The sequence below is a fragment of the Pristiophorus japonicus genome, chromosome 5, assembly GCF_044704955.1.
Source record: "Pristiophorus japonicus isolate sPriJap1 chromosome 5, sPriJap1.hap1, whole genome shotgun sequence".
NCBI lineage: Eukaryota > Metazoa > Chordata > Chondrichthyes > Pristiophoridae > Pristiophorus > Pristiophorus japonicus.
Genome location: NC_091981.1, coordinates 238,244,442 through 238,270,405, shown reverse-complemented (window position 1 = coordinate 238,270,405; position 25,964 = coordinate 238,244,442). Strand labels below are relative to the sequence as shown.

The following is a 25,964-nucleotide window of genomic DNA, read 5'->3' as shown; positions in this document are numbered from 1 at the left end:
GCCCGTTTTTCACGCCTAAAACGGCGCCAGAAAAAAAACGCGCTATTCTCGAGTGCTTTGCAGCTCCTTGTCTGTTTGGCGCGGCGCCCCGGGGGGCGGAGCCTACACTCGCGCCGATTTTGTACGTGGGAGGAGGCGGGTACTATTTAAATTAGTTTTTTTCCTGCCGGCAACGCTGCAGGAGCGTTGGAGCGTTCGCGCATGCTCAGTGTGAAAAAAACATTGGCACTCGGCCATTTTTGTAGTTCTTTGTAGTTGTTTAATTTTTGAACATTTTTTTTAATAAAAGCACATTGCCATCAGCACTTGCAGCCTTCTCACTGTCTCCTTCCCCTCCCCACCCTCCACGGCAACAAACCGCTGTTTCCTTCCCCTCCCTCCCCTCCGCGGCAACAAATCGCTGTCTCCTTCCCCTCCCTCCCCTCCGCGGCAACAAACCGCTGTCTCCTTCCCCTCCCTCCCCTCCGCGGCGACAAACCGCTGTCTCCTTCCCCTCCCTCCCCTCCGCGGCAACAAACCGCTTTCACCTTCCCCTCCCTCCCTTCCGCGGCGGCAAACCACTGTCTCCTTCCCCTCCCTCCCCTCCGCGGCAACAAACCGCTGTCTCCTTCCCCTCCCTCCCCTCCGCGGCGGCAAACCACTGTCTCCTTCCCCTCCCTCCCCTCCGCGGGAAAGAACGGGCTCCTCCTCTCCCCTCCCCCCCCCTCCCGCGGGCAGAACGGGCGCCTCCCCCCCCGCGGGAAGAACGGGCGCCTCAGGCTGACTGCAGAATTCTCCTGAAGTACTTTCACACAGGTAGGAAGATGGTTTATTTAATCTTTTCTTTGCTTATAAATGTTTATTCAGGTTGGATTTATTTCTATAATATTTGTAGAAGTATAAATAAGGATTTATTGTAGAATTTAATGAGTTCCCTTCCCCCCCCCCCCCCCCCCCCTCGTTCTGGACGCCTAATTTGTAACCTGCGCCTGATTTTTTAATGTGTAGAACAGGTTTTTTCAGTTCTACAAAAATCTTCACTTGCTCCATTCTACTTTAGATTGGAGTACGTTTTCACTGTGGAAACTTTGAAATCAGGCGTCAGTGGCCGGACACACCCCCTTTTGAAGAAAAAATTCTGTTCCAAAGTAGAACTGTTCTACCTGACTAGAACTGCAGAAAAAAAAATGTGGAGAATTGCGATTTCTAAGATAGTCCGTTCTCCACCAGTTGCTCCTAAAAATCAGGCGCAAATCATGTGGAAACTTGGGCCCTATAAGTGACTATTTCCTAACGCATGTTAGTGAGAAGACTAGGGATAGTCGATTAGTTAATCTTGCTTTGAACAGTGACCTGAATGCACTATCTGACCTCCATGTGCGGAACACCTGGGCAGTACGATAATTATCTTAATGTCCTTTTAAAAGACTTTAGTTAGACCTCATCTGGAAAACTGTTGGTCCCCTCACTGCTGAGTGAGCAAAGCCAGTGAAAAAGTTCAAATGAGGGCCACTAGAATGACCCATAATTTAAAAGCCCTTAGTTATCACATAGAAACATAGAAAATAGGTGCAGGAGTAGGCCTTTCGTCCCTTCGAGCCTGCACCACCATTCAATAAGATCTTGGCTGATCATTCCCTCAGTACCCCTTTCCTGCTTTCTCTCCATACCCCTTGATCCCCTTAGCCTTAAGGGCCATATCTAACTCCCTCTTGAATATATCCAATGAATTGGCATCAACAACTCTCTGCGCAGGGAATTCCACAGGTTAACAACTCTGAGTGAAGAAGTTTCCCCTCATCTCAGTCCTTATTGGCCTACCCCTTATCCTAAGACTGTGTCCCCTGGTTCTGGACTTCCCCAACATCGGGAACAATCTACCTGTATCTAACCTGTCCCGTCCCGTCAGAATCTTGTATGTTTCTATGAGATCTCCTCTCATCCTTCTAAACTCCAATGTATAAAGGCCCAGTTGATCCACTCTCTCCTCATATGTGAGTCCAACCATCCCGGGAATTAGTCTGGTGAACCTTTGCTGCACTCTCTCAATAGCAAGAACGTCCTTCCTCAGACTAGGAGACCAAAACTGAACACAATATTCTAGGTGAGGCCTCACCAAGGCCCTGAACAACTGCAGTAAGACCTCCCTGCTCCTATACTCAAATCCCCTAGCTATGAAGGCCAACATACCATTTGCCGCCTTCACCGCCTGCTGTACCTGTATGCCAACTTTCAGTGACTGATGAACCATAACACCCAGGTCTCGTTGCACCTCCCCTTTTCCTAATCTGCCACCATTCAGATAATATTCTGTCTTCGTGTTTTTGCCCCCAAAGTGGATAACCTCACATTTATCCACATTATACTGCACTGCCATGCATTTGGCCATTCACCTAACCTGTCCAAGTCACCCTGCAGCCTCCTAGCGTCCCCCTCACCGCTCACACCGCCACCCAGTTTAGTGTCATCTGCAAACTTGGAGATATTACAGTCAATTCCTTCATCCAAATCATTGATGTATATTGTAAAGAGCTGGGGTCCCAGCACTGAGCCCTGCGACACTCCACTAGTCACTGCCTGCCATTCTGAAAAGGACCCGTTTATCCCGACTCTCTGCTTCCTGTCTGCCAACCAGTTCTCTAGCCACGTCAGTATATTACCCCCAATACCATGTGCTTTCATTTTGCACACCAATCTCTTGTGTGGGACCTTGTCAAAAGCCTTTTGAAAGTCCAAACACCACATCCACTGGTTCTCCCTTGTCCACTCTACTAGTTACATCCTCAAAAAATTCCAGAAGATTTGTCAAGCATGATTTCTCCTTCATAAATCCATGCTGATTTGGACCGATCCTGTCACTGCTTTCCAAATGCGCTGCTATTTCATCCTTATTAATTGATTCCAATGTTTTCCCCACTACTGATGTCAGGCTAACCGGTTTCTAATTATCTGTTTTCTCTCTCCCTCCTTTTTTTAAAAAGTGGTGTTACATTAGCTACCCTCCAGTCCATAGGAACTAATCCAGAGTCGATAGACTGTTGGAAAATGATCATCAATGCATCCACTATTTCTAGGGCCACTTCCTTAAGTACTCTGGGATGCAGACGATCAGGTCCCGGGGATTTATCGACCTTCAATCCCATCAATTTCCCTCACACAATTTCACGCCTAATAAGGATATCCTTCAGTTCCCCCTTCTCACTAGACCCTCGGTCCCTAGTACTTCCGGAAGGTTATTTGTGTCTTCCTTCGTGAAGACAGAACCAAAGTATTTGTTCAATTGGTCTGCCATTTCTTTGTTCCGCATTATAAATTCACCTGAATACGTCTGCAAGGGACCTACGTTTGTCTTCACTAATCTTTTTCTCTTCACATATCTATAGAAGCTTTTGCAGTCAGTTTTTATGTTCCCGGCAAGCTTCTTCTCGTACTCTATTTTCCCCCTCTTAATTAAACCATTTGTCGTCCTCTGCTGAATTCTAAATTTCTCCCAGTCCTCAGGTTTGCTGCTTTTCTGGCCAATTTATATGCCTCTTCCTTGGATTTAACACTATCCTTAATTTCCCTTGTTAACCACGGTTGAGCCACCTTCCCCGTTTTATTTTTACTCCAAACAGGGATGTACACTTGCTGAAGTTCATCCATGTGATCTTTAAATGTTTGCCATTGCCTTTCCGCCGTCAACCCTTTAAGTATCATTTGCCAGTCTATTCTAGCCAATTCACGCCTCAAACCATCATAGTTACCTTTCCTTAAGTTCAGGACCCTAGTTTCTGAACTAACTGTGTCACTCTCCATCCTAATAAAGAATTCTACCATATCATGGTCACTCTTCCCCAAGAGGCCTCGCACAACAAGATTGCTAATTAGTCATAATCAGCTTGGAGAGATTTATTTAGTGTTTAAAATGATGGAGGCATCAGAATGTATCTAAGTGGACAGACAATTTGAACTAGGTAGGTTAGGGAAGGTGAGAGGTTACATATATAAGCTTTGCAGGCATAGGATTGGGTTAGATATCAGGAGGTTTTTCTTTATGGAGAGGGTTGTTGACACTTGGAACAATTTACCGGCTCATAGCGAGTGCAGATTCACTTCCAACAGTTCAAAAAGGAACTAGTCGAATTCCTTGCCGTGGCCAATATCTCTGTGTGCAAAAGTTAGTTTGGGCATTGGGTATGTGCTTTACGGTCACTGTGATCTCCTGAAACTTATTTTGATTACTAGATCATTTTTCCCTGAATTGACCTAGGGTTTCATGACTACAGGTGGGAGGGTAAAGTCATGATGCTTAGTTGTGCCATGTCTGATAAATCAATCGGTCTTTTCCTGTTTATCTATTTGTATGGCGAGAAAGCAGGAATGGAGTACTGAAGTTGCATGTTCAGCCATGAACTCATTGAATGGCGGTGCAGGCTCGAAGGGCCAAATGGCCTACTCCTGCACCTATTTTCTATGTTTCTATGTTTGTTGTGTATATGGATTCTGTTTCATTGTGTATTAATGTAGGTTTATCTACATTTAAAAATTAATAGACCACTATCTAGTTCTGGTGGACTAGTCGTCTTGGTTCTTGTATTGTAGACTTTGCATTAGCAGTTAGTTAGGGAAATATAGGGCCTAAAATTCAGGTTGGAGGCTTCCTTCTTACGAACGCTTCTGACCCGAAAAAAATCTACAAACCTATCTGTTGGTCTCGGGGGAACGTAAGATTCTGATCGGAGGCCTAGATTCGCTACGCAGGGCATGGGGACCTGTCTTCGAGGTACGCAAGTCCAAGCTGGAGTGACGTGGGCCTAGACAACCCATTACTATCAATGAGAAAACCCCCTAAAACACCCAAACACAACATAATAAATAAAATACCTCACGTATTTGAAATTAAATGTAATTAAATGTTTTAGAAAAAATATATATTTTTAGGATTTAAAAAAAAATGTGTTTTAAAGTGTTAAAAATAAACTTACCTTAATGGACAGGGTTTTTACTATTAAAAATGTGTATTTACATTTAATTTTTATATGTTTTAAAACTCTTGCACTGGTAAGTAGGCTATGTGCTTACTTTCACCAGGCGTAAAAGTTTGAAGGACATTCACTGGGCATGAATTGGGCAAATAGCCCAATCTCGGCCGTGCGAATGTCCTTCTCCCAGGGATGCAGAGGATCTGTCAAGTGAAGTCTTGACCGATCGGAAAACCAGCTTTTGTGAGGCCTCGCCGGGTCCGTGTGCACTTCGTACGGACCCTGTGAGGCTGGAATTTTAGCCCTATACATTTTTTGTAGTTCAGCTACAGTAAACCCCAGTGCGATTATTCTTTTTTACAAAGTATGGAGTTAGATTTTGGATAAGACTCGCACTCTGAAGCAGACAGTGCAGCTTTTACTGAAGGATCATTCAAGTACTCTTTCTTTCAGCTTTCAGAATCCAATTAATTTGTTGACCTGACAGTTTGAATAACTGATTTGAATTTACTGCTTGCTAAAGAAAATTGGGTGGGGCTGTTGGTGTTATTTCAAGTGTGGAAGTTTGTTTAGATCTGGTCCAGACTGTTATTGGCCATTCCCACTAACTTACAGCAGGGTCTACATTGAATGTGTTTGGATAACGTTAGCCAGTTCCTATTGACTATACCTATGATATTATAGTCTATTGATTTCAGAATTGTAGAATTCTCCACAAATGCCTATTCGGGGAAATATTGTCTTCAACATTACATTACCGACTTCACTGTATTTCCAATTGACATCCTAAAACAATTTATTTGTGTGTTACAGACAAATATGCTGATTTCATAGATGCCAACAGAAAAGAGGATTCAGTAGATAGACTCAGGACCTTAAAAAAATTGGTAATCCTCATCTGTGACTGGTATAAATTTTATATGGTTGATATTAAACCTGTTGTCTATATAATAAAATTGTTTTGATGCCAAAACTATTTCAGATCCGAGATTTGCCAGATCATCACTATGAAACATTAAAATTTCTCTCGGCACATCTGAAGACAGTAGCAGAAAACTCTGAAAAAAATAAGGTATCTCTTTTCAAATTCCATCAATACTTTGAATCTGTGCATGTGTGCATTTTATAAAAAGTTAAATGAAAATTAGGAATACCATGGGTTTCTCAATTTGCCTATGTAGATTAAGATTTTGACTTGCAACTTTAACTTCCTGCTGGTGTTTATTCTAGATTTCAAAAATGAATTCTAATGTCCAAGATATTAATTTGCTTATTAGTTATGGAGATCTCAGCTCTGCTAATGTCACAATATTATATCCAGTTATGTCATTGTAATTTGTTGTTTCTAATGAATTTAGATGTGTTCTGCCACAGTTAACAATGCTGTTAGTAATTAATCATGTATGTAGTTGGTGTGATATGATATTGCAGTGTAATGCTTTCAAATAGCTTATTTTAAAAGATGTAAAACTGTTGTGTCCTCAGATGGAGCCCAGAAATCTGGCAATTGTATTTGGTCCAACCCTCGTGAGAACATCGGAAGACAACATGATGCACATGGTTACTCATATGCCAGATCAATACAAAATAGTGGAAACGCTCATACAACATGTATGTTTCTTTTGTTTTGCTGCATATCATAATTAGTCATTTACTAGAGATTGTTTGAACCAGCAACTAAGTTATAACAAAAATTGATTTGCTTACATTTTTCAGTATGACTGGTTTTTCACTGAAGAAGGTGATGAAAATGCAACCGTAAGTAGTAATAATTTCAAGGCATTTTTAGAGATGTGCAGCAGACCAAACTGGAACTGATGTCAATCTCACTCAGTATCCTTGCGTATAATAATGTTGATGGTTTTAGTAACCAGGTGATTTATTTTTGGATTAATAGTTTTTTTTTTATATACTTAAGTTTATTTTGTCATAGTTTTTAACTTGACACACTCATATGTTATAACAAATTCTTATGAAAGAAAGCTATTAAAACTGAATTTTAATCAATACCGTGCACCCTCACTGCCTGCATTTACAAGGTTAAAATCTATTGCTATTGAAATTTTCTGGTTTAATATTATGCAAAGTAGTCATTTTAAATAAATGAAGTCTAAAAGTAAAATATTTGATGGAAGTACAATGCTGCTGTTTGTAAAGATAATGGCACTTAAAACGTGAAGTTATGCTAGAAAATATAAAGAAGCAACTGCAGCATTCATCTGTTGCTGTTCTTAGTTTTCAAAGTTTGGAAGGGTGCTTTATTCCAGAAAGATAAGACACTGGCTCTTGCTATTTGGAAACCTGCACCGTGCGTGTCAAGTGCAAATTCATACTTTAGAACACTGATTTTATATAAAGCAAAGGGGTGAGGAAGGTTTTATTAACTTTTGATATATACATTATTTATATGAAAATTATAAATGTCTAGTAAAACTAGTATTTTTTTCAAGTGAATAAATAATAAATTGTGTGATTTAAGAGGCTACTAAAATCTGTTTGTTCTGCTCTACGTGTTCTCAGCTGAAATCTAAATGACCTTCCCTTGTTGCATCTTTTAAAGCCATGCTTTGGTATTTCTCCTGCCATCAGTATTAATTATAAATGTGTGGTGCTTCACTGTGAGAGAAAAGTAAGCTTTTTTTAAACAGACTGTCATTATTTTGGAAGAATCTGATTCTTGCCTTGCAAGTTTTAGAGAGTTCTTTATAGTTTTTTGTAACTGATTCTGCATTTAAATTCTGAATTAGGTATAGGAAACCTCTCCCAAATTTGGAGGAAGAGGAAGGAGAGGATCTCCTACTGGACCCTGTGAATTTTACCAAGTTTATTTCAGAAAATGACTTATGAACAGACTCCTGTGATTCATGAATGTTATTAAAGTGAAATAGACAATTAAAAATCTGGAGGGTAAAGCAGATTAAAAAACAAAATAAAACTTTTTTGTCCAAGTGCCTCAGTTCTTAACATAGAGACAAAATCAGTAGCATATTTTAAGGAGTGCTTTCCTAGTGCTACTTGTGGTTCAATATCTAACATTGGGTTTTGAGAGAGAGGCAAACATGCTTCTAAAACAAAGCCCATCTAATTATCAACATTGACACCATGACCTGGGAAAAAAGGGCAAATAATTATACTGTGTTAGCCACTATCTTCAAAATGACAACCATGTCAATGCATGGTATTCAGCCCAACATGTTGGTGCCAGTAAATAGTCACAAATGTGATGTTATGTCTGACATTCTTCCCCACCCAAGAAAAAACTAGGGAAACATTGATGAACCACTTGCGAGGTAACTAAATAGCACAATACACCTTCCCTCTTAAGGGAGCTAATAGCTGTTGCCTGGCTTCCTAGAGGCTACTGGTGTAGGCAAAGCTGAATATTCAGGTGCATCATTGTCCGCTTTCAAACTGTCTAGAATATTACAGATTAATAGATCTTGTAAATTGTATGCTGAACAGGCATGATTGCTTCTAGTGTTCAAACTAGTCCTTCAAACTTGCCATTTGGATTGCCATGCCTCTGATTTCCGACACTCAACAGGAGGAAGAACTAATAAATATAAAACTTGATACAGTGACATCTGGGCTGGAGGAGATGTAATTTTGCTGAGTTTAGTGCCAGTTTTTTTCAAAAATTGACAGTACTGAACTTTTTGGAAACCAAGGATATACAATGGGGACTTCTCTATAATCCTTTGAGAATTTGAGGAACATTTGTGCATCTTTATGTACAAGGAATAGATAGATTTAACATAAAATCTTCTATGCCTGGCAGCATGTCTTGAATGCCCCATTTCCTCAGATTTTGGTTTTATTTGATAACCAAATTTTGATTAGAAAACCTCTACTAATATTGCTCCCAGGAAATGAGTTTGCAAGCTAGTGACCAAGCATATACAGTATATCTCAAAGTACAGTATAGCACCCTCCACCCACCCCCCCCCCCCCCTCCCATTACCATCTACTGGCTGAATAATCAATGTGTAAGAAATTTGATTTAAATGTGTAATTTACTTCTGTTACAAGTAAATGATGAAATCCTTAAAATTGAATTAAAAGTATATAATATAAATTACACCTTTTATATTTTCTTAGACATAATTTTTTTGCACTTTGTTCAAAACTAGACAAAAGGTGCAATGCCACTAATTGGCCTGGTTATTTGAAATTATACATTTTGCTAACATCCTATTGGCTTCATTTTAGCATTGCATGGAAGGAGTCCTTCTGTTTTGTCAAAAGGGAATTGGGCCCTTGCTAAATTCAATACTAAGATTTAAATTCTCATTAAAGACATTGAATGTGATGTATGAAAAGAAATTGTCTTCCAGGACACAGTGGGGAAAAGTCACATGGGTCTTGGATGATAAATGCCCCGGAAAGTACGATCCCACCCAGCTACCAAACACATTACTTATTTGTAGTCGAGTAAGCATTCACTCAAAGAATACCTATTGAGCTTAAAGACAAGCAACCTACCTTTTTTCAGACCCTGGTTCATTAATGAAGATGTGCTCATAAATGACAATTTTGTCATACCGGAGAATGTAGAAGTTTAGTATTCATTTAGACTTGGGTTACTGGTCTGTTTTTTTTTCCCAGTAAAAGAAAAACAACTTTCTGATCTTCTTACTCTTGTGAATGTAGACACCAGTCCAGGAAGAAAGCACAGTTGATACACAGCCAGTGCCAAACATAGATCATTTGCTAACCAACATTGGGAGAACAGGAACTACTCCGGGAGATGTTTCAGGTAACTGCCTGAACAAGACACTGCAGAGTCCGGTAACAGACAGTGTCATTGTTACTGACCAGCTTCCTACAGAAGTAGACAGTTCAAGATTGAAATGCATGTATTTGCCCATTCAAAACTGCAAATACTTGTAGTGGGGGTAAAAATTGGTGCATTTTGTGAAACAACTATAACCTCAAATTCTGTACTTAAGTGTTCAGAGGTATATTGTTTCTTGATTATCCATGATTACAGTTTGTTTTTAAAAGGCAAATGGTTTTATATAGTACTGTAACATTGTGATTTATTTATATATATATAAATATATATATATATAGTGTGCTATGCACATTTTTAAGTTAGAATGTTTGCAGGAACCTCAATTTTCAATGTTTATGTATATGGTGGCATACTTTATTGGTAATTATTGCAATGTTATCTGAAAAATAAGCTTTTAATTTAAAGTCTGAGGAAAAGTATAAAGCTAAGACTTATCTAGTTGGTGGTTGGATGCTTGTTTACTGTACTATTGTCTGATATCGTCTGTGTGACTGTGATGTGTGAATGTGTTAGTCGGACAGTATCACTTTTTTTGTCATGTACTTGGGTTGAATTTAAGTTAATCTATTCAAACCTGCACTGAATTATTTTACTTCCTTTCTCAGCCTGTTGCAACTTAACTGAATCAAATGACACTGTTTTATTTTGGAGTGACAATAATTTCACTGGGTTTAAAAACAATTGGGGGGGGGAAACATGTAAACCTGGGGCACTTTAAGTTGCATGAGATATGCAACATAGTTTGAGTAAGTGAATGAGAAAAGAGATACTGATTCTTTAAAGCAAGTTATCTACTCAAAGCTAAATGCACTTAAAAGGTTTGGTTCAAGTAAAGTGATCCAGCTAAGTTTTTATTGCCAGAAGAATGTTCGCAAATTTATATATATATATATATATATAATATTATATATATATATATATATATATATCTATCAAAGTGTGCAAGTTTTGTGACCGTATTCTATAAATTGTTATTAAAATTGCACAATAATTTATACTTTAGTGTGGTAATTTTGTGTTTATGCTGTGCCATTTCTTTTTATCTTCTGACCTTGCTCTCAATATCACTAACCTAGGCCTGGTTTGGAGGATGCTTCTGTCCATTAGTGTGAGCTTGTATTCCTACCCACTGTCGAACTAACCTAGCATGTTCTTTTCCCAAACTTGTCAACTTTGTCACATAGCTCCTGTCTGAGTGTTAGAGTTTTTTCCAGCATTTACACATACTGATCTTGAAACAGGCGAAGTTGGAGGAGTCTATCACACTGTGATGTCACTGATGGATTCTGTGATGTCACTGATGGACAGCTGGAACTGTAGGAAGAAGGAGGATTGTTGCCCTCATTGTAGCTGCCTAGTCTGCAGAAACCCCCGTTTCTTGTAAATGGAAAATTATCGTCTGTGATGTAAATTTGCTGTTATGATTATTTTAAAAAGACCAATACTACTTTCTTAAAGTCTTTCTGCTGTTTCTTATCATTTCTGAAGCAGACCCTGAGGAGAAATAGCATGGTATGGTCTATTAGTTTTTATAGTCATGTAGCATAAACCATGTTTCAAAAGGGGTGTGGCTGGGGGCTCAGCTCTTGGTCTGTCTCACAGACTTGCAAAGTAAATTGCAGGAATAGTTTTGATATACTAATAGCTTTAAAATATTGAAATATATTTTTTTAAATAATTGGAATTTTGCTAGCCCCTTTCTGCCCCCCCTCATAATTTTATAGCCTCAGCTGTTGCCCCATAGTAAATCTCTTTTTGCAGCTTTCATTCTACATTTCATCATGCCCTTGTCAAATTTGTAAATCAGATGCTCCTATATGGATTATAAATATAACTCAATTGAATATATCTGGAAATTTTTTATTATAACTAAAATCAAAGGTAGATTACTGTTTTTGTGTTTGAAGCCTGTGCGCTCTTGTTTTGCTCTACAATTGTTTGCCTTACTTTCTTATGTAGTAAGTAGCAATTGTAAAGCGTCTTTTAAAGTGGCATCTTACAGTTGTAGGGCCCTTAGACTGATGTATACGTTTGTGTAGATGTAACTCAGAAACCACTGGTGTATTTAGAAGTAGGAGTGACTTAGTATTAATGCATGCAATGAGCGCAATTTTTTAAATAAAATGAAAGAATGAGTTCTGCAAATGGATACAAGGATAAATTGTTTTAATATGTACTAATGTTTAATTAGTGTTTATCTGTGTGTTTTTTTTAAAAAAGAGAACAGGGTCCCTTTGCCATCCCTCTCATTGAGCTGGTTTTACCCACAATTTCACAGCATACTTTCATGGTGGTGGCTGTCTGTGCTGCTTTTCATCTCAGTGAGCTATAACTTTCCACTCTGTGCCCTTTTTCTATTGCAGTCATACAATTTCCTATGAATTATAATTTTGCTTCATTATTACAGTGAATATTTGTGTTTTAAGTAATGTGTGAAAATAAATGTAATGTTATCTTTTTTGTCTCTTTTGTAGATTCAGCCACTAGTGACTCAGCAAAATCTAAGGTGAGAATTTCAACTGCTAATAAAATAAAAGGCATACCCATCCATTTGCTAATTGGCAGTTATAAAATCATAGAAGTGTGTAATAGTTTTGTGTGGCCACAAATTTTTATTTCACAACTGAGGTAACCCTCCTAAATAATTATTGAAGTTGAATGAAGTTTTATAGCTAATCTTCATCAATAAAATAGCAAGTTATTTCATGCCTGTTGTGTAGCATTAATTGATTTTAAAGAACAATGTTTATTAAAGTATCTTTTGCATTACGTAAAAGATCCCATGGCACCATTCGATGAAAAGCAGCAGGGTTCTTGAGTGTCCAGGTCAATTTCTATCCCACAACTAACATCACTAATAAACGTTATCAGGTCATTTATCGCATTGTTTGTGGGACCTTGCTGTGCACAAATCTGCTCTTGCGTTTCCCTATATTAGAACAATGACAACACTTTTTTTTTTAAAAGTACTTCATTGGCTGTAAAATGTTTTGGGACGTACTGAGGTTGTGAAAGGTGGTATATAAATGCAAGTTATTTCTTATTAATATACGTAAGCCAGTTGAGCATTCAACAGTATCACAGTAATGTATTTTTTTCATGCAAATGCATCCATTAGATTTCACATCCTTGCCCCTAAAATTTTGAAGATACCATAAATTTTGTGAGCCGATAATGCTTTTGACACTGAATTCAAGAATATAATTTAAATATGTTTGTTTTTTTTAAGAACTATTGGTATTTGGGTAAGTTTCCCTATTCTTAGCTTTTACCCCTCACCCCTTGCCTGCTTGGCTCATTGCCTGCTCCTTGAGTTCAATCCACTGCCCCAGTAACCAGGCATTAGGGAGTGTCAGAGACTGTCCAAGCAGGATTTCCTCTGATTTTCCCTCATGCCTGGCAATGGCCTAGATTAAGAACTGATAGTTCGCAAGTTGGCCATTTAGCTGCTTGAGTCTGTTCTGCCATTCAATTAGATCATGGATGATCTGGATCTCAACTCAGTTAAACTGCCTTTGTTCCATATTCCTTGATACCCTTACCCAATAAAGATCTGTCGATCTCGGTTTTGAAAATTTCAGTTGAACCAGCATCCATACTGTTTGTTGAAACGAGTTGCAGATTTCCATAATCTTTTGCGTGAAAAAGTACTTCCTGATATCACTCCTAAATGGCCGAGTGCGACTTTTTTAAGATTATGTCCACACCAGAAGGACTACTTTTTCTGTATCTACCTTATTGAATGTTTTTATCATTTTTAAACACCTTGATTAAATCACCCAGCATCTAAACTTAAGGGACTACAAGCCAAGGCTTATGCAACATGTCCTCATACTTTAAACCTTGGTATCTTTCTTTATTTCTCTCCTCCCCTCATGCCCTCTCCGAGCTCATCCTGTCCATGGGGCCCACCACCTGCTCCCTTGACTCTATTCCCACCCAACTACTGACCAGCCAACGTCCTGTGTACACTGTGGCTCAGTTGATAGCACTTTCACCTCTGAGTCAGAAGTTTGTGGGTTCAAGTCCCACTCCAGAGACTAGAGCAGAAAATTCTAGGCTGATACTCCAGTGCACTACTGAGGGAATGCTGCAGAGTTGGAGGAGCCATCTTTCGGATGAAACATTAAAGCGAGACACCGTCAGCTCTCTTAGGTTGACATAAAAAATTTCATGGCACTATTCGAAGAAGAGCAGGGGAGTTATCCCATGTCTCCCACTAGGCAATATTTATCCCTCTATCAACATAACTAAAAAACAGATTATCTGCTCATTATCACATTGCTGTTTGTGGGAGCTTACTGTGCGCAATTTGGCTGCCACGTTTCCTACATTACAACAGTAACTACACTTCAAAAGTACTTAATTGGTTGTAAAGTGTTTTGGGACATCCTAAGGTTGTGAAAGGAGCGATATAAATGCAAGGTTTTATTTTCTTTCATGTTGGCTGATATTTTAAATGGTTCCCTCTCTGCAGTTAAGGTCTTTCAAATCTGCCCTCATCATGCCTCTGCTTGAATCTTCTATGCTTGAAGACTACTACCCCATCACCAACCTCCCTTTCAGCTTAAGTCCTTGAAGGTGCTGTCGCCTCTCAAATCCATGTCGACCATTTCCACAACTCCATGGTTGAACCCCTCCAATTGGGTTTCCGTCCCTGCTAAAGCACTTAAACGGCCCTTATCAAATTACAAATGACATCCTATGTGACTGACCATAGTGAACTATCCCATCTCAAACTGTTTGCAGCCTTTAACACAATTGACCACACCATCCTTTTCCAACGCCTCTTCTCCATTGTACAGCACGGTGGCACTGCCATCACATGGTTCCATTCCTGTCTATCCAGTCGTAGCCAGAGAATTACCAACAATGGCTTCTCTTCCCGCTCTCACACCGTTAACTCTGGTGTCATAGAATCATAGAAAATTATTACACATTAGGAGGCCAATCGGCCCATTATGTCTGTGCCGATCAAAAAAGAGTTAGCAAAGCTAATCCCACCTTCCAGCACTAGGTCCATAGCCCTGTAGGTTATGGCTCTTAAGTGCACATCCAAGTACCTTTTAAATGTGATGAGGGTTTCTGCCTCTGCCAACCTTCCAGGCAGTGAGTTCCAGACTCCCACCACCCTCTGGGTGAAGAAATGTTTCCTCATTCATTTCTTATCTACATGCTACCCCTGGTGACATCATCTGAAAACAAGTTGTCAGATTCCACATGTATGCTGATGACACCCAACTCTACCTCACCGCCATCTCTCTCGACCCCTCCAATGCCTCTGATTTGTTACGCTGTTGTCTGATATCCAATATTGGATAAACAAAGATTTCCTCTGATTAAATATAGGGAAGACTGAAGCCATAGTCTTTGGTCCCCAGCACAAACTCCATTTCCTATCCTGGCCACTGCCTGAGGCTGAACCAGAAACTGAGCTGAGCTTCTGACACTATATGCTCTTCATTACCAACATTGCCCATCTCCGTCCCTGCCTCCGTTCATTTGCTGCTGAATCCCTCATCCATTCCTTTGTTACTTCCACTTAACTATTTTAATGCTGTCCTGGCCATTCTCCCACCTTCCACCCTCCATAAACTTGAGCTCATCAAAAACTTGCTGCCTGTCTCCTAACGCGCAGCAAGTCCTGTTTACCCACCACTCTGCTCACTGACCTACAATGGCTCCTGGTCCAACAACGCCTCCATTTTAAATTTCTCATTGTGTCCAAAGCCCTCCATGGCTTCACCCTTCCCTGTCCCTAACCTCCTCCCGCCTTACAACCCTCTGCACTAAACCCTAAGCTCTAGAATTCCCTCCCTGAACTTCTCAGTGTCTCTATCTCTTTCTTCTCCTTTACTTCGCTCCTTTGACCAAGCTTTGGGTCACCTGTCCTAATGTCTCTCTGTGGCTTGGTGTCAGAATTTTGTCTGAAGTGCCTTGGAATGTTTTTACTACATTTAAGACACTATATAAATGCAAGTTCTTGTTGGTATCTGGTGAATCTGCTCCCTCCAGGTCAATATACCTTTGAGGTCGGTGCCCAAAACTGAACGCTGTCCTCCAGATGGAGTCTGATCAAGGCTCTATACAACTGAAGCATCACTTCCTCACTTGTGTATTCCAACCCTCTTGAGATAAAGGCCAACATTCCATTAGCCGCTTTGATTAGTGTGGTGTGCCACCACTCTGATATTTATAAACTTTTTGAATGAAACTGTTCTGCTGGCATTAGAATTTCTAGTGCAGAGAATGTACTGCTGCCAATATGTTTTTTATGTTACTTCGTGATTGGACTCCTTGTTCTTGTGTCAAGCTTGGGGAGTTATGCCTGCCTCCCTTCCTCCTTCCCTGTCTCCCTGCAACCATTTTACCTAATACTGGACTAGAGTTTCTGCATGTTTTCAGCCCAGATATCAGCACAATCCGGGCTGCAACAGCGAAAAAGATTGCAGAATTTAAAAGCACGAGTTACGCCCTTACCGCTTGCACTCGAGTTTTCGCGATCTTTTACGCTGGTTCAACAGTCAAATCACCGAAGCAGTTCCTGCCCACAAAACTGGTCATGCCCCCAGGTCGGCATGGCGAGTTTCCGCTGATTGTGCCCGTTTGGAGTTGTTCGTCACTTTGCACCCAGAATTTCGGGTGCATCGGCGCCCATGGTCACATTAATCCATCATCAATGACCTCCAGCTGCAGTGACCAACAATCAATTGAAGCCTCACTGTTTCTCATACTGATGCTACAATTACTTTAAATTCAATTTAAATTCAGTCAATTGATCTACCCTAGGGACATAAGAACTGTGACCAGCAGTCCACTGATTGACTGCTTTGTTCAGTTGCAGCAATTATTGAATACATTTGCAGTTTAAATTAGTTGATTTTGAGGCATCTTTCATCAATAATTGATTGTTCGATTACGCTGATTCATGGGAGATTCTACTTCGGGCTTATGCAAATGAGTTTGCACAGAAACCTGGGCGTAACTTCACCTCGGCAAAACCGGCACAATATCCAGCATATTCCCGATAGTGACCTGGAGCTTCTGCTCGGGGCACATTGCTTACAGGAATAGACTCAATTGTCTCTATCATACCTGTCCCTGTACTTGACCCAGGAGGAGCATAGGAATTGAAAGTACTATTTAATTGCGCACAGCCCATGTAAAATTGCCAACGGTTCCACAGAACAAAAACTAAAAGCCTTCTAGGTAAGAATTTTTAAAATAAGGCCAGCTTTGGGCTTTGAGTTGTGAAATAGAAATTATATTTTGAGATTCATCTCATGCTTTAGTAAGTGCATTATTTGTCTTTCAAGATATTACTTCCCTTAAAGGACAGAAATAATTTTAGGGAACTCTGCTTTTGCCTTTTTGGGGGGGCATAAGCAATAGCGGATAAAAAAGAAAATGTCTTTAAATTGCAATTTAGTCATTGGTTTGAAACTCTAATAATTGGATCAGTTTCTTTTAAACTGTGTCATCATTAAATGTGAAGAAACTGCATTAATGAAACATTTCTCATAAATTGCAATAAGGCTTCAGTGTATAGTGTGCATTCTGTTATGTGGTAGCATACCAATTATCTGCTGTAGGCACTGGATGGCACAATATGTGAACACATCTTCAATGTTAGAATTTTTTGGGTGTACATATGAAGTTAGAGTTTCCGCTTTATGTACAATCGGCAATCCGCGCGCAAATTGTGGCCACAATTGCACTAGTTTGAGAAGTGTTTTTTCTTCTCATTTTCATATTGCCAAATGTAAAATCTGCCATGAACCAATACAATTGAGCAGCGTTTTAGAACGTAATTTAAAATAAAATTGCTTTCAAAATATTTCTTGATATATGTAAGTGTGGTAACTTGGTGCTGTTTGATTAATACAGCTGAAAATAGGTTTATCAAAAAGAAATGAGCATTTTTAATCAGATTGTCTAGTCCGCCATCTGTGAGAAGCATGATTTTTAAATAACTGAAAATTCCTTTTAAAACTATACTGAACCATTTGCTAGTTGCATTGGTGGACAGTATTCAGTTTCTATGTAAATTAAGAAAAATATTATGTTCAAACGGTTTTAAACATTCCCGTTAATATCCTTGGGCTGGAATTTGGTCAGCATTTCCGCCGGGTTTTTCAGCGGTATTCCTAATTTTTGGTTGAAAACCACCCGGTGCGAGTTTGATCAAAGTGTTCCGCCAGCGGTTTCGAAGTACCGCTGGGGAACGGACCGCTGGCCTGCAACATTGAAAAAACACTTCCACCCGAGTTTGGTGGTAGCTGTATTCCATAGTTGCTGAAAAAAAGCATTGCCCTGGAGAAACCAGCCGGAGCAGCCCTTCGATCAGCGGTAGGTATGAAATCCTGAAAAAAACGGTAAGTGAAAGGTTTTTTTACATTCTTTTGCAGCAATTCACTGGAAAAAGAGTCCTGTGAATGTTTTCCGATTTTTTGGTTTTTTTGAAAAATATTTTTTGTGTTTTCCCCAACTCGCAGCCTCGGACTAAATTTTGACTCAGTACCGCTCAATTTGACCAGGATCGCATTTTCTGCCGAGAATCCACATGGAACACCGATTTTTCCTGCCGGGTGGAATTTTTTCCATTTTTTGATCAATTTTCCACCGTTCTTAATTGAATAATCTTAATGATTTTTTGGATGGTAATCTGGTGGTGGCGGTTTTTAATCAAATTTCAACCCCTTGTCTTTAGTTTTGTGGACGACGACAGCTTCTAGCGCAATGTTTTTTAAACTAACACAAAAGATCGCAGAAACTCAATTTGAGCTGGACGTAATTTGTGCTTGAGATTCTGCAATCTTTTGCGTGGTTTGGCCATTTGAGCAAATTGTGCAGAAAAAAACAGCGCAGCCCAGCGGAAACTCCAGGCGATGAGTATTCCATAATTCTTTAAACAGAAACTTTACTGGATTGCGTTTTTTTTGAAGTATCGATGCCAATTTCTTTCGTAAACCTAATGTATTTGTTGAATAGGTGTAACTGACGTTTTAACAGTGTATTGACTGAACAACCATTCTGGCTCTGAAAAACAAATTTTATATTTGTGGAATGTCAAATTTCTCTATTATAAAAATTACTAGATTTTTAAAAAGAATAAACAATATATTTTTAAATTAAGTTTGTTTGATATTTCAGCTTCTACCTTAACCCCATGTGTATGTCCCAATCTTTATTTCACTCTTATTATTTCACTTTTAATTTTTTTTTTAAATCGGTGCTTTTTATTTCCTGGTTTGCTGTCTGTGAGAATTCTTCAATGTGATTGGCTGCTTAGACTGCTCGATGACATCATTGATGTTGTACACTGGAGATTCCCCATAGACAGCAGTACAATCAAATCAAGGTCAAGAAAGCTAGTTTTTTTTGCCACAGGGATCGCAAGATCTTTGTGGGCCGCTTTCTTCGATCATTGTTGCTTCACTGCTGACTGCAAATTCCAGGCCATTAAACGATATTTACAAAAGTATTAGTGTGATTATATATAGTTTCACTGATCAAATGATTAATTGTGTAGAATCCTTTAAGTATTCATATAACAAAAATATTCTCTGTAGTCACAAGGAGTAAAAAGTGTAAAAAGTTGCTGTGACATCTGCACTCATGGCTTTTCAATTTATCATTATTAAAAATCTTACATCTTCACACTTATTTTATACAAAGCTTTGCCTCCACATAGCACATTTTTGTTGCACTTTTGTATCAATGTTTTCCCATTATAAATTCCTACGTTCTTATTTATAATAGAAACTTATCACTTTCCAATTACACCCTCCAACCAGTGGCAGCACTGTAGTCCCTCAGTTTTGCGCATCTCATCTTCTCATGCTTTACTGCAACTCTATTTCTCTGCTTCCAAAATCCCCTTATGTTTTCTTGTTTAACTGTAATTATAATATAAAATCAAAGTATTATATTAAAGTAAGGGCCGAGTGTATGATTTTGAAATAGGTACTGAATTATATTCATGCACCCTGCTCCAATTATTCCTTGTCCTCTAATCTTCACTTGATCTTAACTACCCTTGTGCAATCACAGAAGATAATCAAGTAGTTTCTTTTTTTTAAACTCAGCACAAATTCTGGTCTGAATGGTAGCACGAAATTGCCTACAAATCATCACTACTACTATACAGTAAATGATATACAAAATTATAATTTTCATATAACATGCTTGGGATGTCGTAGGTCTCATACTGCCAAGATAATAAAGCTTTCATTAAATTATAATTTGAATCGCTGTGCAGAACCATGTATAAATAGGGTGATCCAGGAGGGACTCGACTGTGCGGTTGCATGGTAGCCTCTAGCTTATGTGCAGGATTTGATTGAGTTTGGGCAATGTGGAAGTTTGGATAACTAAGCACGGTAAAACAAGATACATCAGCAGGACCATCTCTTGGAATCAGATTTGGAACTATGAAGGGGCTTATCACATTACTTCCATAAACTATGCTAAGTTAATTTTTTCGATATTGTGGTCCTCGCACTTCTGAAACAATTTAAAATATCCTCTGTTTCTGACTACGTTCATGATTGTTTGAATTTCAATTGTGGTACCACATGAGTTCTTAAAAGTTCCACCATGTTAAACTATCTTCAAGTGTATGTAAAAGTGGTATTGTTTTAATCTATTTATTGCTGCTATACACTGTAGCTTTATTTGAGCAGGTGTATTCTGAGAGTGTAAGAACGGCTTGTTGGACTGGTGGGGATCACATGGTGAGATTGTACCTTCAGTATCCTATTTATTATCCTATTTAAAGCCGAGCCCTGGGGCCATAATTTGCATCACCATCTCCTGGTCCATAGATCTGTTCTGTTTATACTGTTCGAAATTCAGTGAAACAGGAAGCACCCCAAAAAAAAATCTCTCCCTTTCTCCACCCCTCCTCTCCCTCCAAAAAAAAATAATCTCTTCAGCTGCTGTTCCTATCACTGGTGTATTCAAATTAAAAGAAATATAAGGCACCCAGAAAGTATTGCATTGCTGAACTGGTTCCAGTTTGCATTACGTTCTTGCCTATCTTTTACATTTCATTAACACTTGCTACAAAGTGGCAAAAGCATGGGCGAATTACTAAATAAAGCACTTGATCTTAAACTCTTTTTAAGGGTGGGTACCAAACATGGATTTTGCTGCATGATCTCCTGCATATCCAGTATTTTAGGTGTGTGACTTTGATATTTGCATTCTGAAAATATGATCTTGGTTATAGATAATGCAGCATTGTTTTTAATGTTCTCTCCAAAACAATTATTTTTGAGGAGCATTATCACTTACATAATATTTTGAATATGTTTATAAGTGCCAGTGTTTCATGTTAAGACCTGTGTCTGAAAGAAAAAAATGATAGTGCAACAGATTTTATTTCAAATGTTTTTTCCCCATTTAACAGGGTTCTTGGGGATCCGGGAAGGATCAATACAGCAGGGATCTGCTTGTGTCATCCATCTTTGCTGCAGCCAGCAGGAAAAGAAAGAAAAAGGATATAAAACTACAACAAAGCAGCTCAGATGATGAGTTAGAAAGTGTATTTTCCAGGAAAGAAGTATTGAACCATTCCCATACTGGTGCAACTAAGCAGCTGGGGAGTAGAGGAGAATCTGAAAATGAAGTGGTCTTATCTGAACTGAAGGGGAAACGAGATAACTGGTATAGTGAGCTGCAAGAGAAGGAAAGTACAGATGAAAGGATTCCGTCTTCATCTGTGACATTGATTGAAAAGTATGGAATGAGAAAACAAGCCTCTCTAGAAGAAACAAGCCCCACAGAGCAGAACCTTCCAGCATACTGCCAAAAATGCACAGACTCGCCTAATGTTGGCTGCCTCAGCTCACAACTAATTGGAAGCACAACGCCCATTTCTACTATTGAGGTTTCTGCTAGAAACGTGAACCCCCACATTGATAAAACTATGACTGACTCGAAAAACACAATCAGCAATCGTTCTCTGGTCTCGCAGCGGCAAACTAATTTAAGCAAGTCAAAGAAGTCTGAAGTCAAAAGCGTAGATGCAGGTACTGCAGATGTAAGCTCTATCACATCGGACTATTCCACAACTTCTTCTTTAACATACCTTACAGGCATGGACTCCCATATACTGAATGCAGAAGTCCAGTCAGTGACAGAAAGCAAAGGTGATGAGGCTGATGATGAGAGAAGCGAACTTGTTAGTGAAGGACATCATGTAGAAACAGACAGTGATAGCGACTTTTCTGTTTTTGCTGCAAGTTGTGCACCTGAAAAGGTTCTACGTGTAATGAGGCAGGATACATCAAAGGGTACCAGGAGAAACTCCGAAGGAAGTGACAAAACTGGAACAGAAGGAAGTACAACACCAAGATTAGATGAACGGAAAGCATTTAGTTCACGTAAGCTTATTGAATGCGATACACTTTCCAAGAAAAAGTCTCTTCGATTGAAGGGTGATAGTGAGCTAGCAATGGATGCAAAGGAACAGAAAGAGTCAAGTAGAGGGTCCAAGATGTTTGATGTGATGAAGAAAGGGAAATCCACAAGCAGTCTGGCTTCATTCATAAAAAGTGAACCTGATAGAGCAGAGCCTGCTTGGAAACTAAAAATTACAGAACGTTTAAAGCTACGTCTAAAGACTTCTGCAGATGACATGTTTGGAATTGGCCTACAGAGGTCGGGTTCTCCAGAGACCAGTAGAAAAAAGAATATTAGGCGGAGGCATACCATGGGAGGAAATAGGGATTTTTCAGAACTCAGTGTTCTAAATGCTTGGAGAATACAGGAACAAGAACAAAATTCTCAAAATAATGTAGAGTGTGGGGAAAATGAATCTCAGTTGTCAGCAGTGGACCGCCTGAAGCCAAAATGTCAATCCCAGGACCTCTCAATTACAGAGTGGCTTGCACGAGAGCGCTTACGCACTAGCACCCCAGATTTGCACACAGAAAAAGCCTTGGAGCCGAGAACTGTGGACATTAGTTTAGACAAAGGAACAAACACAAAGTTGCATGCATCATCTGGAGATGATGCAGGCAGCTCTGGTAGTTTGCCCCAATTCAGCCGGCCGTCCCCTTCAGCATCACCTAGCCCACTATCTTCAATAGGCCAAGTGAATGGTGACAGCCACCAAAGCAAGGGAAAAAGCAATTTTACTACAACAGTTGATGCTCATCCCCATAAAATATCCAGTAATCAAGTAGTCAAGTCTCGCTTCTATCAGTACTTGTAGGTCTGCAATTATTTATGTGTCTAGTGCTGCGAAAAATTGTACAGCAAATTGCTCGTTAAACAGTATACTGATTTTTTTTTTATATATGAATCTCCTGTACATATTTCTATCTGTACTTGAATTTTAAAACGGTTGATGCTCTGCTGCTCTGCCTATAATACAGGCTGGTTTCTGTGCTGGGTGCTGTGGAAGCTCTTTACAGTGCACAGTGACAGCCAGAAAAATGAAACTTTTGTATAAAATTAATTTACAAATTGAGTACAAAAGAGCATCAAGTGCTGAAACCTTCCGATGCAAAATTCCATAAACTACTCATACTGCATGATCAGCGATTCCTGCATACATCTTATATGCTCTACAATTGGATACTGCTGCATATATTTTACATCAGCTTATAAGGCGAGCAAAACAAACACTTATTGGAACTTAATTGTTTGAACATCAGTTGCTAAAGAAAGTGCCTCATCTCAAAAAAAAAGAATTTGGTTTAGATAGGGTGCCATATTGTCTTTTTAGTTCAAAAGACTAGAAACCTACTGTGAACAAATGAAGTTTTATCTATAAACAAAACAAAAAGATCATTAAGATAATTTTCCAGATTTTATTAACAAATAGAGCTTCCACACTATAGGCATTCCAGTTGGATCTTAAGAACATTTTTTTTAAGTCAGACTTTTAATACAGTCTTTGTATGGGACTTGAATTTTTAAAGTTTCTGTAAAGATACTTAAATGTGTATATAATTTCATGTGTAGCTTTTTCAAATTTGAGATTTGATAAAGGCTTTGTAACATAGGCATGTAGATAGTGGTCTCTGGAAAAACTGGTCCCTTGCTCATTTTTCATCATCTCGAAACTGTGCATGAGAACTGTTTTCTCAGATTCAACATTGTATTTAGCCTGTGTACAGATATAGGCAAATGGTTTGTAAATGTCCCCTGGAAACACTGGAAATAAAATTTTTGTTTCTGTGGATCTTGGTTTCTGTTCTTTAGCTGTGGACGACAATGAAATCAGAAGTACTTTCTGGAACATTTTGGTATTTTTAATGTGTGTAGAAGCAATCTTTCTTGTATTTTTATCCCCTCTGTCCATAATGGAACTTTCTTGTTCCTTTTTTCTTCATCCAAGAGACTTCTGTGGGGGTTAAAACAGGTACCTTGAAGGCACAGGACGCAGTATGATACTAGGAATTCTTGATTCTGGCCTTTTGCCTCTTCCAAGAGAAAATTAACCATGTATGTTTGACCCAGAATGTGCAATACAATTATATATTTTTATCTCTTTCCCCCCCCCCCCCCCCCCCCCCCAAAACCACATCAGCCTGCCTTCTGTCCTGTTCTAATAAATATCACTTTTTCTGTATTTCAAGCAATTTTCCCCCATGCAAATTGTGGATTTCTCATCAAAGCCGTATTTTTGAGTGAAATAGCCGTGCTTCCATTTTATTAAAAAAAACAGGCAATTGTATTTTGGCTCCTGACCTTTCTCTAAATACAAGGGAAAAAATTCTAAATTAGGGATCAGAGCAATTATAAATGGGTATTATAGCTAAAAGCTTTTGCAGTTGTTTCACATGAAGCCTCAACTATGAGTAATATCTGGCCAAACCTTGCTGTGTACGGCGTGAGACTTTTTCTTGCAGCCTTCAGCATGAAAGAATGTTGCCCTGTAGCTTACTGGAAGTGCGAGCTGATAACAGCGAGGTGAGGACAACGGGGTATCAGGGATCTTAGTGACTAGCAGCATCTACACTGAGATTTAACTAGGATTGAGAAAGAAACAGGAACGACCGAGAAGAAGGGTGAATTAGAGTGGGTGAATTAATCAAATCGGGTACAGAAAGAGAAATGGAGAGGGGAAGAAATAATGGATTAAGAGAGAAAAGATTCAAAGGAAAATAATAAAAAAATAAATTTAAAATGAAGAATTTACGACTTGCAGCAATGAAATTGGCACCAGTACTGGGGAAAGAGGGAGTTATTCCACTTAAACTGAGCTGGGCCCAGCGTCCTTGCAGATCGAATAACTAGGACTGTGTCATGTATTCAACCAGCATTGTAACCCATGTATAGTCTGACCTAAGTTGTACACTGTGAGAACACTGACCACTAGGTGGTGAACTTGTAGGAGACACTCCTAACCTAGACCTTCAGATATAAAAGGGGAGGCTCTTCCATCACTTGAGTGCTAAGGAATAAAGGACAGGTCACAGACTGACCTCTCAAGCATGGGCCTCGTGTGTATTTATACTGTATAGTAAGGTCGTATCAATGGCGACAAGAAACTGGGATTTAAACCACGCGAGCATGGCCACGAGCAGAACAGACGAGAGGTACTGTGTTAAGGAATGGTTGGGACAGAGATTCAACATTGTTAAAGCATCACAGTTCTCCAGGCAGACAAGGGCAGTCGGGCATGCCCCAACATGTAGTCGAACCCAGAGGGGGAGTTCGACAGAGACAATGGCAAGCTGAACGGCGATTCACACCATTGCAAGGGACAATGTGGCCAGTAATGGGGCCATCAACACCTGTTAATGGTGCACTCAAGGGCAATAACAGGGGCAGTCAGGGATGATCGACTGGCAAGGGACCTTTTGTTTCAAACAACACCTCATGCTGGAGGCGTGGAGGCACACACTCAGCCGGAGTTTGCAGAGGTGAGCAAAATACCTGCAGAAATTGCAGAAATGAACGCTGGGGGAAATCGCTGGAAGCTGAAGTTCAGCGAGTTCATGTGGAGCACATATACAGTTCATACACCAGGATGCCACCGATAATGATGAAAGTGCTCCTCAATGGCATCCCAGTATCAATGGAGCTAGACACGGGGGCCAGCCAGTCCCTGATGGGTATCAAACAGTTCGGCAAGTTGTGGGCGTCCAAGGCCAGGAGGCCAAAATTATCGCCAATTGACGCACAGCTATGGACTTGCACAAAGCAGATCATTCCGGTGCATTGTCGTGACCCACAAAGATTCGGAGAACAGACTGCCACTCTGG

The 25,964-nt window shown here is 39.5% G+C and overlaps 1 protein-coding gene across 8 annotated transcripts in view; it reads left to right on the top strand.

Moving 5' to 3' along the window:
* arhgap21a (Rho GTPase activating protein 21a) overlaps positions 1–23,910 on the top strand; it is a 306,788-nt gene extending 282,878 nt beyond the window's left edge. For all 8 annotated transcript variants that reach the window (XM_070881436.1, XM_070881434.1, XM_070881435.1 and 5 more), the window contains 7 exons: positions 5,757–5,830; positions 5,926–6,015; positions 6,429–6,554; positions 6,660–6,701; positions 9,594–9,699; positions 12,213–12,244; positions 21,152–23,910. In XM_070881436.1, coding sequence (XP_070737537.1) covers positions 5,757–5,830; positions 5,926–6,015; positions 6,429–6,554; positions 6,660–6,701; positions 9,594–9,699; positions 12,213–12,244; positions 21,152–22,960 — 2,279 coding nt within the window. In that variant the 3' untranslated portion in view covers positions 22,961–23,910. The remainder of the gene's footprint in view (positions 1–5,756; positions 5,831–5,925; positions 6,016–6,428; positions 6,555–6,659; positions 6,702–9,593; positions 9,700–12,212; positions 12,245–21,151) is intronic.
* Positions 23,911–25,964: the final 2,054 nt, after the last annotated feature.